The following is a 16,203-nucleotide window of genomic DNA, read 5'->3' as shown; positions in this document are numbered from 1 at the left end:
GTATTGTGATATAAAAATGATACATAGTAAACATAAAACCAGAAGCTGAACGTTGTGTTTTCAGTTTTGCTGTTCAGGTTCTTCTTATTAGATATACATTTTGCTTAGAAGGAAGGATTTTTTTCATTTAACAGATAATGAATAGAAAAATCAAAGAACTCAGTTTTAGATCACACAAGTTACTGGTGGGGATAGGCATAGAAATACTTTTGATTAAGAACATGTAGGTGCACGATCTTTCATTCTGGTTTTTGTAGCTACAAATGGTCGTCTGTGATAGGGTTCTTGTGTAGTTGGGTCTGAAAAGTAAGGAGTGTATAATCCATGATCATTTCCTAAAATACTGTTTTGTTGACCAATTTCTAGAACTTTAGACAGGAGTTGACCAGCAATAAGGATACACCTGAATTCCTTTCTGTGGCATTTGCCATGAAAAAAAAGAGTATTCTTTGTTGATTTTTGTTTTGCTTTTTTCTTTTCGCCCAGTAATACCCTGCTGAATACCCAGAATGCAAGTAGTATAGTGTATGCAAGTTTCACAGTACTCTGGTTCACCCCTTGAGAAACACCAAGTTGTGTGGTTATGTCCAGGTTCCCCTAGAAAATGTTACCATGCATATTCCTCTTGGTTTTTTTATTTTCAAGCATTTATTATTTCATCACTTGTGATCTATAGATCTTGTATATTTTTCTCTATGTATTTTGAAGAGAGAAAGATATAATTTCAGTTATATGCATTATCTCCAGACTAATTTCTGAGTTCTAAATCTTCAGAACGACTTGAGTAGCCGCACTACCCACACTGGTAAGTAAAAGAATAAAACTGGTTTTCTTCTGTGAAGGGCTTGCGAATAGCTGTCTCTTAAAACTTTTCCCCTCAATTCTGTGATATATAGCATTTTTTTATAACGTTCTGACTCCACGCAATTAAGATTTTGTAAGATTATCAGTATTTATTTTTAATAATTTTCTTTTTTCTAGTTCTCATTTTTTTCAAAGCAAAACTGGAAACATTATATTTGAAAATGGTTGTATTTGATCATGTTATACTTTCTGAGATCAATAGTATTTGTACCAGGATACTGGGCCAAGTGTTTTTGCACTAACTCATGTCTCTTTGTTTTCCAATAAGGATTTCTTTTTCCTCTTGAGGGTGTTTTAATCATTGTTGGTTGGTGTTGTTTTTTTTTTTTTCCTCTTGGTTAAATCTGTGTTCTAAAGGAGACTTTTCTTTTTTTAATGAATACAGTTTTTTCTTGGTCATTGTACTGGAATTGCTTGGAGATTTACTCAGAGTTCCATCAAAACTGTAGAGCTGATGTTTTTCTTCATAGTTCAAAATTATTACTATTCTAATGCAGTAAGACTAGCAAAGGAAAGCAACAGGTTTCATAAATGTTTCCAGTGTACTTTACTATTACATATCCTATTAGAACTGAATATTTAGATAATTAATGTATTGTTTAGGTGCGTTATTTTCTTCCCAGTCTAGTGTAAGTAAAAAAAAAATAAAAAATCTTGACAATGTTTTGACTGTGACATTTTTAAGTTCTCAAAGTGGCAATCTAACTTTTACTGGAATGTCCTGGCCATCATGAGGCAGAGTTAAATTTCCATGGCCCATTCAGTCTTTGGCTTCCTTGGTGGGACTTCACAAAGGAAAGGAGGTGTTGTTTGAAAGGTTTCACTTTGGTTGTGTGAGACTTAGTTTTGCATACACTGCGAAATAACCATCCGGTAACAGAAGCTCCATTCAGGCTTGACTCAGCAAGCAGAAGGATATGAGTAAGGTCATTTTTATTGTCTTCATCCTTTCTACTTCAATTGACGTGACACCAGTTGAATTTATCAGTAGAAAAGGTTTATTTACTGGATTCAGCAATTCTGAAAAGAACTCTGGATGTAAATAAATGTTTTATTTTGTGTGCTTCTAGCAATACAAGGTGTTTTGAGCATCTACCTCATTTGTTTCTTCTATCCTCTGCGTCATCTAGGAAAAAAATTATATAATAAAGGAAGAGTAATCAGGTAGGACATATGTGGGAGAAGTCATATACGTTGTATATTTAAAAGAAAAATCTGATATTGGTCTGGCATTAAAATTTTCTGGTTGGGCAGCATAATTTTTAACTGGGAAACTTGATAGCAGTGGCTAACATCTCTTGGACAGGGACAACTGGAATCTGTATTGCATTCTGTCAGGTATCAGTAATGATACTTGTCAGGCCTGATACTCCCAGTTACAGCACACTACGATCATATTATTTGTAGAATTTATAGTGGTTTTATTCTTCAGGTAGAATTTTAGGACTTCATTATTCTCTGTATACAGATCAGATAAGTAACATGTATTCATTCAGAAATAATAATGAATTTAGCATGCAGAATATATGCCAGGTTGGTAATATAATGAGAAAAAAGTTCAACAAGGGAAGGTTAAAATGACATGATAAATCACCATTTATTTCAGAAATTAGAGTCTGTGTCTTTGTCCTCTAGAGATGTCTCAGAGAGTCAAATTGATGTCTTGCATGTACTGCTAACTGATTGTGTGGAAATTTTTTTAAGTTCACTTTTTCTTTATTCTTCTGTCTTTTTTACCCATCTTCCTCCATTGTAGCAAATTAGACGGCCGGATGAAAGCAAAGGAGTTGCTAGTAGAGTTGGATCCCTCAAAGTAAATATGTTTCTAACATTTATTTTGCAAATTTTCTTCTATAGCCTACATTTTTCCTTTTCAAGGGGGAGGTGAGGGGAGGGAGGGAAGGGGCTTTTCCATTTCTCACCATCTCATCATTTTTATTTCAATACTCTTATTGCTGTTGGGTCACATTTTGTTTGTTTCTGTGCTACATATAGAACAACCTTGAAGGCCAGATAGTAAGCTTTGAATGTCTTGAAATACAAAACATCGACTTTCTTGAAGTGCCTATAATTTGATGATCATGATTAAACCACTTCTCTGATGTGCACTGTTCCATAGAGAAGTGACTTACTCATCTTCAGACTACTGCTTCCCATCTAAAACATAACTTTTATAGTGCTTGCACTTCTTGCATTTAAATTCTGCAAAAAACCATTATAAGAAAGTTGAATATTTCATCCATATCTAGCCTTTAAATCAGAAAGAAACAGAGCAGATAAAGAGGAAGTGAGAGAGATTCATGTGAGACTAATAAGAATGGAGCCACTGTTTTTCTAAATAATTAGTCCCCTTTTCTGCCCTTTTGTTTGCATAAACAGACTCAAAACTTTAGAGCACTTATCAAGCAGATATCTAAATTATTACCTACCCATGTATAGTGTTACACTTTAATAAATGATTTAAAATACAGAACATAATTTGTACCAGGATGCTGATCACATGCAGTCCAGGCCATTCTGTTAAGATTCCATCTCAACAGTTGCCTCTTTCAGCCACCCAATTTTCCACCTTTTTTCCACTTTATCTCCTTTTAGCACTTTCTAAAGCGCTAACTAATTCATTTTTCTTCTGCACTCTCTTTGCCTCTCCTGCCTTGTTTTTTGATCTTTTGTTTTGTTCTTGTATGCGTGTGTACTGCCTTTGTTCCAGGACAAGCCATCCTCTCTGTTCTCTAACACTGCTCTACGGCTGCTCTTTGTGAAAATGTTATTTCACTGAGCATAAAGAAGGGGAGGGGAAGGATTAATTATGCACCTCTTTCCAGTAACGACACCATTTAAATTGATCTCAGTATTGCAAGGAAGCCAGTTGCTCTTTGTTATGCAGGTGATACCTAGCTGCATCTGTAGCATTCCTCACTGTCTGTGAGGCTTTATCTTTTCATCCTGTGTTTTGGGAAGAAGTTTTTGTTACAGTGTGAGAAGAGCCCTCTGTGAATGAGGCCGTGGACGTTCAGTACCACTGAATGCACACAGGGGAAAAGACAAGACAGTGACAGTTTCTGTGCTGAGATTTGTGTATGTTCTTACTGCGACCTGTTCATCTTACTGGGTCATCGCATACACTTTTACATGCATAATGTGTATACATATGCAAAAAATGTAACTCATAAGGGATGAGATTCACCTCCTGTTTTATGAATGTTTATTGATACCTACTTCAGGATTCTTATTTCTGTACCTGACTGCTCAGGATTTAATTTTACTGCTCAAAATATGTATTCTGACACAAAATCTTACATAAATATCCGTACAGTTGGATATCCTAACTGGGAATCCAAAATGTGAATGTATGCTCCTTTGAGATGAAAATACATTCTAGAACACTGCCTTAACAATAAACAAGCAAATAATCAGTGTAGCAGAGATCTAGATGCTTTAGAACAATCAGTCCCTTGATTTTTTTTCAGTGTTTTTCTTGTGCTGAAAAAAGATCCATTCTAATGAAGCAAAAATGTCTTATTTCCAGTTTTGAAGTTTATCGAGCTTGCGTGTCTCTGTTGTTGAAATCGCTTTGATGTCTTGAAATATTTTGCCAGAGGCAGTGAGAAATGTGTTATCCTATGATTTTAAAACAAGGAACAAAAGAAAAAGAAAAGGAAAAAAACATGACCAGAGAACAGGTTGCTTTTTCAATTCATTTTCTGATGTTTACATGTAGCTCCATCGAAAGCTGGAGGAGCTCAGAGATCACCTAGAAGGCAATGTCAAAGGATGCTCTCTCCGAGCAAATGTACGATTTCACTCGGTGATCTGTTTTTTTAAAACTTCCGCTGGCTGGTAACACTAAATCTGATTGGTTTGTCCTCTCATGCCCATCTTTTGCCTTTCTCTCTCTTTCTCCCTTTGTGTTTTCTTTCTTTTCTAGCTGGGATTTCATTTTTAATGTGTTTGAGAAACCTTAATTGACAGAATATACTACTGCCTTTTGATGAGTGCTAATCAGTCTGCTTGCCTTTAACACCAGCTAAAAAAATCCCTTTTCAAAACTGAAATTAATGTTTCCTGAATATTAGGCTTAGTAATAAATAAAATAGATGCCCTTAGTTATAGGAGAATGGTGTCTTCTGCCTGTGATTGATAATCTTAGATGCACTTAGGTAAATCAGAAGTATATATGCTCACATTTGCCTCTGATTTTTTTGGAGTCCCTACATCACCCTGCAAAATATGTTAATATTTGGTCGAATGCAGGCTACACAAATTTAATTGTTTTATTACTTTATTTAGACTCCCCTAATACAAAAAATAATGTTTCATACATCTTATTTGTTGCATTTCTTCTTTAATAAATGAAGTAACATGAAAAAGAATCAGGATCTCTCCTAACAGTAATGACACCCCTGTAAGGTTAACCATTTTTCACAGAATCTTTAAAAATCTGAGCCAAATCCAACATGACAATGTAGGCAATAAGTACCCCGTTGACAGGTGTTTCACCTCACAAATGAAGATCAGCCTTTCAGCAATTAATTTTACGGAAGACAAAGTTTAAGCCACATAATTTGATGTATAAGGAAAATCAGAAAAAAAGGGACAGTTACGAGCATAACAGATGTAAAAGATGTCAAAAGCCACTTATCCCTTTGAACATCCATCCAGTGACAATTGTTAGAAGTTTCTTCAGATTCATGTCCCGTTTGTGTCTTCCATACGCTATGACTGTTGTCGTTATTGTCAGCATTACCATTCTAATGCATAATCCACTATGGTTATACAGCAACAGATGATTTCGATAATGATAATAATTTGGTAATTTCTATCCCTTTTGGATGACTTTGCATACCAGCTATATATCTGACATAAAGTTGATCTCCGCCTGTTGTGAAATTGAAATCCCTGGGCTTGTAATCTTTTGCAGTTCGAATACAGGGAAACCAAGCTGCTAACATATTGCAGCATTCCGCAAAGTAAATTTTGTGAAAGCACTGTATGTTGTCTCTGACAGTTCTTTAGGAATCACATTTTTGAGAGAATAAAGAGTGATATTTCAGATTTGGTTACATGCTAAATTTCTTAGTGTTAATCAAACACAGCAATTGTCATTCTTAAATTTATGATTTAGTACTAGTGAATAAATGTAAAGCCAAGGAAAAAAAAAGCCATGAAATGATGTACTACAAAAATGTTGTTATAATCACACTTTATCCCATAGAATGTCACATTGAAAAAGGTTTTGAATGAGAAACTGTGACCATGTTAACTATAGTTATTATGAGAACTAATTGACATTAAATTGTCTTCTTCCTTTGTGCCGTTTTATCTGTTATTACGTAGCAATACCCTACAGAGTGTTATTAAGGAAGTGAGATCATGAGCTAAGATATATTCCATACATTCTGCTTATGCCCTTTAAGTTTCTTAAAATTTAAACTGGATACATTGCAAGTGTAATAACATATAATTAAAATCTATTGCTTTTTCACTGCCATTGTGATTCATGTTGTTCAATGGGTATTTTAAATAAGTCAGCATTTTAAAAGGCAATATACAAATGACTGGTCAATAATAAGGAAGTCCTTACTAAACAGCGGACAGTTGGAAGGAAAATGAGAGACCTGTTAATACTTCATGATAATGATTATTTTTCATGTCTTTCATACTGGTTTTGGAAAGGGGTTTAGATGGAAGTCCTAGGGAAGTTACCCTGCAAGGTAGCAAATGTATTAAATTGTGTGGGAGAGGGAACATATAGTATCTGATGGCCAGCACACAGATGAAAATTGAATGCTATTGCACATTACTATATGCTGTTAAGGTGGAACCTTTGTTTCAGAATGAATTGCAAAGAATTTTCCCACTTTAAAGGCATAGGTCATTGGAAATATTTAGAAATATCCCAGATTCCACCAGAAGTACAAAAAGACAGCCAGGTACTTAAAATAATGTTGAACTGAATACTTGCATGAAAATTTGAGTTAATTAAGCAGTTTTGAGGGTTTGAGGGCTTATAATTTTGTAAAACTACAAATATCAGTAGTAGTACATGAATATTTGCATAAAGGTTACCTGAATTGCCTTTCCATTTCCTTTTGAGTTCTCCATTCACCTAACATTTGGCTATTCCAGTTGAACCTTTGAATCTCCCAGAGACCCGTGTTTGAAGCTGAACTTAGGCATTGTTTAGAAAAGTTAGTGTTCTGTCACATGGCAACAAAACGTAACGGAATATTGGTGGAAAAGATAAACTTCTACTGCCATACCACTAACATCCACCTCTGATGATGTGGGCCAACATCGTAAAATAGGAAGCACTATTTTCAGGACAGCCCTCATATTTTAAATCCAGGTTTTAATTCTGGAGAAATACATTATGGAAATCCAATCAGGAAAAAAATAAATCTACATCTAAATGCAGATTCTTGACCATCATCTTTCCAAATCAAAGATTCTGTTCTTGACCATGAAAAATGCTCTCAGAATTCACAGCAGGAGCCAAATTTTGTCCATAGATGATATTTAGTGAAACCTGGGTCATCATTTCTCAGAATTGTGTCTCACAAAATATACAATTTACTGCATGTTTTGTTCTTACTTTACTTACTTTATTTACTTTTGTTCTTACTTTAAGTACCTGCCTTCTTTGATCATGATGAAGAATTGCATTTATGGGGCTTTTGTTCCAGGTCATAATATTCAATTATTAAAGATCCGAGTCAAGGCCTTCAGACAAATAACAGATTGCTCTTGCAGCCTTTGAACCGGATTCTCAGTTGGTGTACATGAGCATAGCTCTTTTAAAAGTAATTATCACAGCAGGGGAATTTCTGTGACTGGCATTAATTCTGTCCCCCTTAGCTTAGATATTTGCAGCTCAAATTACAATTCGCCTCTATTAAACTGGAACCAAGAAAGAAAGGAATGATTTGAAGTGATTAAATATTAAGAGAAATAAGACCTAAGTTAAATGTTAAGATTTAGATAGATATTAATTGAAACATGGTTAATTAGATCACAGACTAATAGCAGCATTCTCATAGTAAATGTCCAAAAGAAAATAAGAGATGTAGGAAAGTACTTTGCATGCCCCATGTAAATTAGTGTGAGGAATAGGTAAAATTAGCCAAATTCTTCCAAATTAAAAAAAAAAAAAATCTATAGCTCATATAATTGCTGGTTTCTTTTATTTAGTTGCTGATACTTAAAAAATGGTGCTGTGTTCTTTCTTGCTGTTACTGCATTCTTTGAATCCTCACCTTCAAAACTGAGACTAAGGGATTTTCTTTTGCCATGCTATTGTAAGACAAAACAAGGGATCAAGGGGTGGACATTACTGATGAGAATCTTGCTTAGGGAATCTTCTAGAAATCTTAGGTGAACAGCAGAGCCCCTGTTCTTAGCAAAAGTGTACCTTACATTTCCTAGAAAGCTCTCAGTGTCTATAAACAGATTTTGTATTTGTTTGAAAGGGGTTCTCTTTTTCTTCTGGGTTTTTGTTTGTTTGTTTGTTTTTTCTGAAGTAATTGTCTAGTTGTCACTTAATCCCAAAAACCATCTCACGATACCATATTCTGATTTAAAAAAATTTAAAAAAAGAACAAGTGAAGAAAGCTCTGAGCATGTACAGACGTTTAAGATGTCAAAGTCACTCATTTTATTAGTAATACTGTCTAGTCAGAGCAAATGAAATATGTACAGAATACTGGAAAGGACCAAAAATATTTGCAGTGAGAGAACTAAAAAACTGTCACTGAAGGAGGAACAACTGTAGATAAAGCATGTAATGAGGACTGCTGTGAATGTGAAATTTTCCTGAAAGTGGTATTTTACATTTCAGTGAAGAATTATGGAATACACATTTGAGATTGAAAAATGTTCATGGCTGACTTTTTATGAATGTTATTTTTCTCTTCTCAGTCAATAATAATACTCAATAGCATTACTCAAGTTGGTGGTAATACTCAAGTCAGCAATTTCTGTGAAAGTTCTTGCTGGGTTGTTTACTGCAAATGTACCTGAAGTGCTGTGCAAATAGCAGTTTTGTTGAAGTCTAAGAAAGGTTTTCAGGAACTTCTGGTAATTCATTTTTTTTACCTTTGAAAAAAATCAAGAGGAGATTTTTAATGCATTTGTAGGATTGTGTCTTTTTCAATTTCATTTATTAGCTGGTTTTAGTGCTCACAGCTAATTGTGATCAGACCATTAATCTAACAAATCTACCTTAGTAAAATAAATCCATAAATTGGATGCGTTTTAAAATTTATTTCTGATCTAGAAGTGACTTATTGGTATTGAAAAATGAATATTTTGTATAAGCAAAGCATTCCCAAAGCAATCAGTAAAACTGATTGTAGTCTTTCCACTTTCCTTGTGTCTGTGTGGAAAGCTTTTGACAGGAAGTGCTGTCCCTCGAGAGTCGCAAGTGTCAATATTGCTGAAGAGACATAATCTGCAGATTTCTGCTGACTTATATCTGACAGTTAATCATTTAACTTTGCAATTTATTCTGGTTTTTTGTGGGACTGAGGTTGAAGAAAAACCCCTATTGCCAAAGATCTCATTCTGAGCAACTAAAAATGTAGAGGATTATAGGGAAGAAAAAGGTCTCTCATATTATCACATTTCTCCTTTGCAGAGTTGGAATAAAACCAATGGTGTCAAATGGAAGAGGCTGATAAAGCTTCATTTTAGAATACCTTGCTGTCCAAAGGATAGCTTTCTCTTCACGTTATGAATTAGATGGAGGAGAGAGACATTTCAGATTCTTCCTTAGGCTTAATTATTTCATAAATGCAGAATCTTTTCATTTTTTTCCTTTTAAGAAGTTTCCACCTTAAAAGGCATAAATTTGGAGTTTCTGAAATAGCTGGTCACAGAAATTTAATGAACCCTCTGCTACTATCTCAGTGCTGGAACCACCTATACAGAAAACCTTCTAAGACCCTGACTGTGCCACCATTTCTTTTTTAACAATGTTTTCTTTTCCCCACTGCACAACCAGGCTCGGCTCCCTTCGTGCTCATCCACCTATAGTGTTTCTGAGGTATACTTTGCACGTGTTCTCTCACACAGTCGACCTGCTCTGCCATCACACTTCTTTGGTTTTATTTAGTTTTTCTTTTTTTGCATTGCACTGTGCACAAGTGGGGAAAAATCAGCTTGCGGGGGCAGAAATTGCATGATCAACCTGCAGCCATGTTCAGCATGGTTTTAAAATCACTGTACCAGTCTGGGACCACCATGATATATAGTCAAGCTAGGCAACTAATACACAGCATACAAACAGAAATTATATAATTAAAGCATCCTTATTTATCTCTTACATTAAAATGATAATGCTTTCATAATAGGCTTACAGATGTCCAGACCGCAAGGAGCAATGAAAGTGGAGGGGCTCTGTAGAAATGACCATTATATTATAGTTAGTTATTTGTCTAAATGTAGGTTGCCTAGAAGTATCTGAAGTGTATTGTTTCCAAAAACTCTGTCTTTGTCCACTGCCTTCTCAAAATGCACATCTTCTAAAAGCTTCCATATCAACTTCACTATAGCCTTCTGTAATAAAAGGCATAGACCAACTTAGCAAGATTTTAAAAGAAGCATCTAATTGTAGTTAGGATGAAAAAATATAGAGATTATCTAAGACTGGCTTTTCACTCCTTTTCAGGGGAAAGATACTAATCATAGGATAAAGTCAGAATTTATAAAATATTGTCAAATTAGTGCCGTGACCAACTCTGTAAGGATTAGGCTTCAACTTATAAGTGAATAGTGGATGAGTATCAAAAAAGGTTGACTTGAGGTTTTCAGTAATATTAAAGTAATCCTGAACACATGGAGTTCATTTATTTTGTATTTTAAAAGAGTCCATTGAAGCTGACAAGATCTCTTAAAAAGAGTACGGTTCACCCTAACTCATACTGTTGGACAAGTTCAGGACCTGATATTAATGTTCTGTTGATGGGTATCTTACAAAAAGGAGCTCACCTACTCCTGAGCAGGAGTGCATCCTAATCAAGATAAGCTGTGTGTAAGCAGTACCTTGCTGATACACGTCTGATTTATTCTATTCTCTACAGATCTGACTTCTCAAGCAGTAACTCCTAGTAATAACCTTTATCCTTATTATTAAAAAGTTGCTTTCTAGTTTCAGTGAATGACCAGACAAAATATTAGAAGTTTTTAAGAAGAAAGATGCTTAATGTTTTTTCTCTAGTAGACAAATTATTGCAGTCTGGCTTCAACAGCAGACAAATTGTTTTAAGAAGATCAAATATTGGTTCTTAAAAGCACCCGATACATATTCAGCAATTTGAGCCTCATTAACATTTTCAATGAAAGCCTTGCTTTTTTTGATCATGATTAACATCAAAACAGCAATGTGGAATATATTAATGCTATTCACATGTAGCAAGGCAGGGAGCAAGAAATGAAATTTAGTGCTTAGAGATACAAGACAAGTATCAACTCCACCTGACCAGTCATTCTTCTGAATGAATCAGTATGAATTAAAAAAAAAAAAGCTTGATGTTGCTTTGGTTCTGAAGATTCCCATTCTGATAGCTCTCTACTGCAAAATTGGTCAGCATACACTGAGATAATGCAGGAAGTGAGCCACTTCCAGAGAAACTGTGTTCTTGCTTTGCCTGCAGTTTCAAAGCCATTTGTCCTTTTCCGCTCTGAAGGCAGGCCTCTGAAATCCAAGCCAACGCATTTTCTTTAGTGCTGGTCAGTATGTGTTAGCTGTCCTGCTTGATCAGATCCCACAAACTATTTTGCCTTCTCCGAAGTTATTAGGCTGCATTACTGATTAGTCATTTTGGAATAGTTCAATTCTGCCTCAACTGAAAAAGGGAATTGTAATATAAGGTGTACAAAATCTTAGTGAACACTGTTCACAAAGCAAGTCTTCTGTGATTTGTAATATGGAGTCTGCTAGCTGAAGTATCAAGGTGGTACTGTGAGAATGACAAGCAATTCATTCTTTATATTCTATTTAAAGGGAAGATATGAATATCTAAAAAACAGATAGTTTGGCAGTGCAGCAGATCTTGCGATGCAGTTAAATTTCCAGCTGATCAGTTCATGCTTATGAAACACATGAGTAAGACATCAACTGCCTTCTTTTAAGTTGAAGGTGCAGGAAAACATGAATATATTCTTATCTGGTGGCAAAATAACACCGTATGCATTTTGGAGCAGTCTGTTAGAGCTGATCACAGATCCATAAAAACAAATTGGTTGAAGCTGAAGATCTCTTACAGTTGTAGCTACTTGAAGATATAAGAAGGCAAGACAATCTGTTTTTCTGAAAGAGACATCATAGATTCATCTTAAGAAATTTGCTTGTAGTTCTAGTTTTTGAGAAAAGCTCTGGAATTGGATGCACTGGTAATTCTAGAACTGAGGTAGCCAAAAAGGAAAGTTTTACTATGAGGGAATTTGTTATGCTGTTACTTACAAGATCTTTAATTGAAGAAATAGAAGATCTTCCATCAAAAGACGAAGTTGGGATCTGTGAAGAATTTGATGTAGAATTTGCACCCTGATTTTCTTCACTGAAATATCCTTGTAAAGGCCATTTTTTATCTCAGAGCCCAATAATTAGAAAAGCATCTTTTTATACAGGTTCTTTTTTACACTGGAAAACTGTGGATGTGATCAACTGATGTTAATTTGAAAGGAATGGGCAGAAAGGCTTTTAAAAAATTTATGCCTACCTTTAGTAACATAAAGTTTTCCACGCTTTGCCGAACTCTAGACATTATGGAAGAATAGTACTAACCACCTCCTTACTCTCAGTAAGAACCTTAACAATTCCACTTAAATAGAATGCGTTGTTGTCTCTGATTTTAGTTAATTAAAGCAAAGTGAATTTCTTTAAAAGGAGATTCTGATTTTGCAAGAGAAGTAGAGCTTTAATGCTCTCAAATTGTGTAATGGTATAATTTAAATTCATATTCCCTTTGAAGTTCACAAGATGCAATAGTTTTTCCCTCCTTTCCCGAAAATCAGTTAGCTTCATGCTGGTAATTTTTGTGTTACCAGTTGTACTTAAATGATCGTTCTAAAAGTGGAAGTATTAATTAGGAACGGTGCCAAATTAGCAGTTGTACAGTGTAATATGTGTATTATGTATCTCTAACTTACTCCTTATCCAGTTGTTACAAAACACAATATGTTTTATTTAAATACCAGGAGTTCACTTAAGAAGTGAATTAGATCAGATCAGTTCAGTGCTACCTTTTTAAATATACTTGGAGTTCAGCTTCTTTCTTAAAAATACTGTTCGTAAAAATGTAAAACTGACTGACCAATCCCAGAAGGTCTGTAGCCTGCTGATTTATAAAATTACACATAGGTACTATTATGCGGTAGCCCCATTTTTTATATTTATTTGTATCTCAGACTTTTTATTACCAGCATCAATCTCTCTCTTTCTTTCTCTCCCGCTCCTTTGGCTTCTGCATGTGCTGTGTGTTTGGCTAAAAGCTTGATGAAGGAAACCTATTGATCTGTTGGTTGAAAGTAGAGTGGCAGTGAAATGCTATTGAAGAGCTATCCCCTTTTTTCTCTTAAAAAGAGAAAAAGAAAAAGAAAAAGAAAAAAAGAATGATTTGCGAAGGGGACACTATCAGTTTTATTTAGGCTTATTGAATGGCTTGTGTTACAAAAGATCAGCAAATTTTTATGTTATTTGTCTCTCCAACAAGTTATTCTCTCTCCAAACAAGTTATAAAATTATTTCCAGAAAAATAGTTTTGGAACGTGTATTGACTGTATAATGATTAATGGGATTCAATTGTATTCAAATCATTGTTAAACAACAGAGATTTCTGTATCTTACTTGGTAATACAAGAACAAAGGCACCAATACACGGAATTAAGTACTCAAAGTATTCAGAGAAGAGGAGATTCTGTTTCCTGCAATACATAGTTTATCTCTTGAGTTCACAACCTTAGAAGTCCATGCAAAGACTGCAGGAAGATTCTTAAGTTTCTAGATCAGAGTATTCTATACAGTATAGACTGCACAACTCTGTAAATAACTGAGTTTTGTTCTCTCCAGCTAAAGACAGATGAGAATCTATTCCTCCTTTCTAATTAGGTTCCATTGTAAAGAAGGCAGTGCTACAAGACTGGGAACTGCACTTCTGACTTTCAGGCATTAACCACCATCACAGAATCTAGAATTCAGTTTTAGGTAGAGGATTCTAAATATCTATTTTAATATTTGCACAAAATATTTATATGCTGCACTGCATTATAGGTTTGATGGAGATACCATTTTTATCTTAAGAGCAGTGGAGGCTACTTTTGGCAGTCAGATTCAAGCGCAACCATAAGGTGTGTGTGATAAGGCCAGCACTTCAAGGTTGCTGCCCAGATGCAAATTCTGCATCCAGCACATCTAGAAGGCTTTTCTGGCTCTCTTGCACCGAGGTTGTATGCCAGCTTCTTTGTGCTGGTTTAAGAATGTTACGACTCCTTATACTTTTAGTCCTTCTTTTGGATTGGTTTTCTTATTCATTTTTCAATAGTAATTCTCCCTAAATTGATAACTAATTACTAATTAATAATATTTTTGAGTTAATTTATTCTGGAAACTACAGATTTCCAGCAGCAATTTGGCAGATAAAAAGTTCAGAAGAATACATTTATCTACAGCAGTTAACTGTGCAATTGTGAAATAACTGAAAAGGTCTCCATTCAATTCTTAGGCACCGTAGAATGCTTAAATAACAGTTTGTTGCTTTTTTAATATAATTATGAATATACCCTAATTGAAAGGAAAATTCTAAATGAATGTCCACCCAAAATGTCTGACACTCACATTTCAGGTCAGTAAAATTCTGTTTCTCACGCTGTTTTTGAGAATTGTTATAATAACGAAGAAAAATATGAAATAGTTCTAAGAAATAAAAATGCAATTGAAATGTCATAGGTCTTTAGGCTTTTGGTTATAATAAGTAAATTACATGGTTTTGTTATTGGTTACTTTATTAGGTTGGTTTTGTATTCAGTGTTTATGCCCTTGTCTTATACTTTATTTTAAGCGTATACTAAACAGACTTGACAAGAGCAACTCAAAGTTCATATTTTCTGTATCAATTAACTTCCACTTCTGTGAAGTAAATGCATCAGACAAATAGTAAATTTACAAACAAAGATAGCAATGCATAGTAATTTCTGGAACAGGAATTTATTTGTTTGCTTTTTCTTTTTTGATCTTTATATCCACTGGAGATAATACTGCTATTATTATTATTATTATTATTATTATTATTATTATTATTAAGTGAATTTTTATCAGAAAATAGGTGATTTTTTCACTTCATGTAGCAACTACAGTCACAGGGTGACATAATTTAAGTGTTTCAGGATGTGGAAGGTCATGACCCCAAAGAGTGGAGCTGTGCCTTTATTTTCTTTACCATAAGATTACTCTCATGACATAAACACAGATTGTTCTTTAGCAATTAAGACTATATCCTGGGTAGGGGAGACAAAGTGAAGTAAATATAACCAGTTCCTCTCCATTCTCTGCTTTCAAACAGAAACCTAGGAGAGAACTGGATTCTAAAATAAAAATACTAATGCATTGAAGAAAAACTGCTTCATTAAATTGGGTTGCCTATTCCATTGCTTCATGAACTCCATAGAGTTCTTAGTAGCACTCCTTGACAAGATCTTCAGCTTGGAAAAGAGAAAAATTGTCATGTAGATAAAATATGCCTTTATGTCTCTGTAATATTTGCAGCTCAGAAGTGAACATAGCAGAGCCAGTCAGGATGTGCTAATCCTTTGGGGTTTTGTGCAATTATACTGCTACAATCCAGTCCTCTTTTTCTGTATTATATTTTTGCTAATGGAATGTGAGTTGCTAATGGAATGGTGAGTTTTTAAATAAGATTAGAATTTGTAAGTATTTCTCATTCAGACATGAACAAGAGTTCAAAGCTTTCTATTTGGTATTTGATATTTTTTAAATTATGGTGTTTTTTTCTGTTCCTTTTTGCTTTGCTGATAGTAGTACTTTCCTCTGGCCTTAAGAAAAAACAAATGGAGTAGAATTCTGAGTTGTAGAGAAATCTGGCTTCCTCAGGAAACATTAAAATGCAAAACTTTTAGAAAAGCCAGTGATCTAATATTCTTGTCCATTGAAAACAGCTGTACTGCTTTTGTCTTCATTCTTTTAAAACACAAGTATCTTATATAGCATTCTTTTTGCCAAACCAGAACAGAGAATCATTCTTGCTATGAGAACTAGATGTCATATAGAGGAGTACATTTGTGACAGCTGAGGTGTGAAGGTATAGGAAAACTTTGCATTGCATC

The 16,203-nt window shown here is 34.6% G+C and overlaps 1 protein-coding gene across 8 annotated transcripts in view; it reads left to right on the top strand.

Moving 5' to 3' along the window:
- The window catches only part of GPHN (gephyrin), a gene marked incomplete at both ends in the record, with an annotated part of 263,234 nt that overhangs the window by 184,989 nt on the left and 62,042 nt on the right, over positions 1-16,203 (top strand). For 3 of the 8 annotated variants that reach the window (XM_079537525.1, XM_079537522.1, XM_079537520.1), the window contains one exon: positions 2,621-2,677. The exons of 3 other annotated variants lie outside the window; for them this stretch is intronic. In XM_079537525.1, coding sequence (XP_079393651.1) covers positions 2,621-2,677 — 57 coding nt within the window. Of the gene's footprint in view, positions 1-2,620; positions 2,678-4,585; positions 4,658-16,203 lie in introns of all 8 variants that reach the window. 2 more of the 8 variants (XM_079537521.1, XM_079537524.1) reach the window with 2 other exon arrangements.

This window comes from Tetrao urogallus, assembly GCF_951394365.1.
Source record: "Tetrao urogallus genome assembly, chromosome: 6".
Lineage (NCBI taxonomy): Eukaryota > Metazoa > Chordata > Aves > Galliformes > Phasianidae > Tetrao > Tetrao urogallus.
The sequence above is the reverse complement of the archived record's forward strand: the minus strand, read 5'-3'. Positions and strand labels throughout refer to the sequence as shown.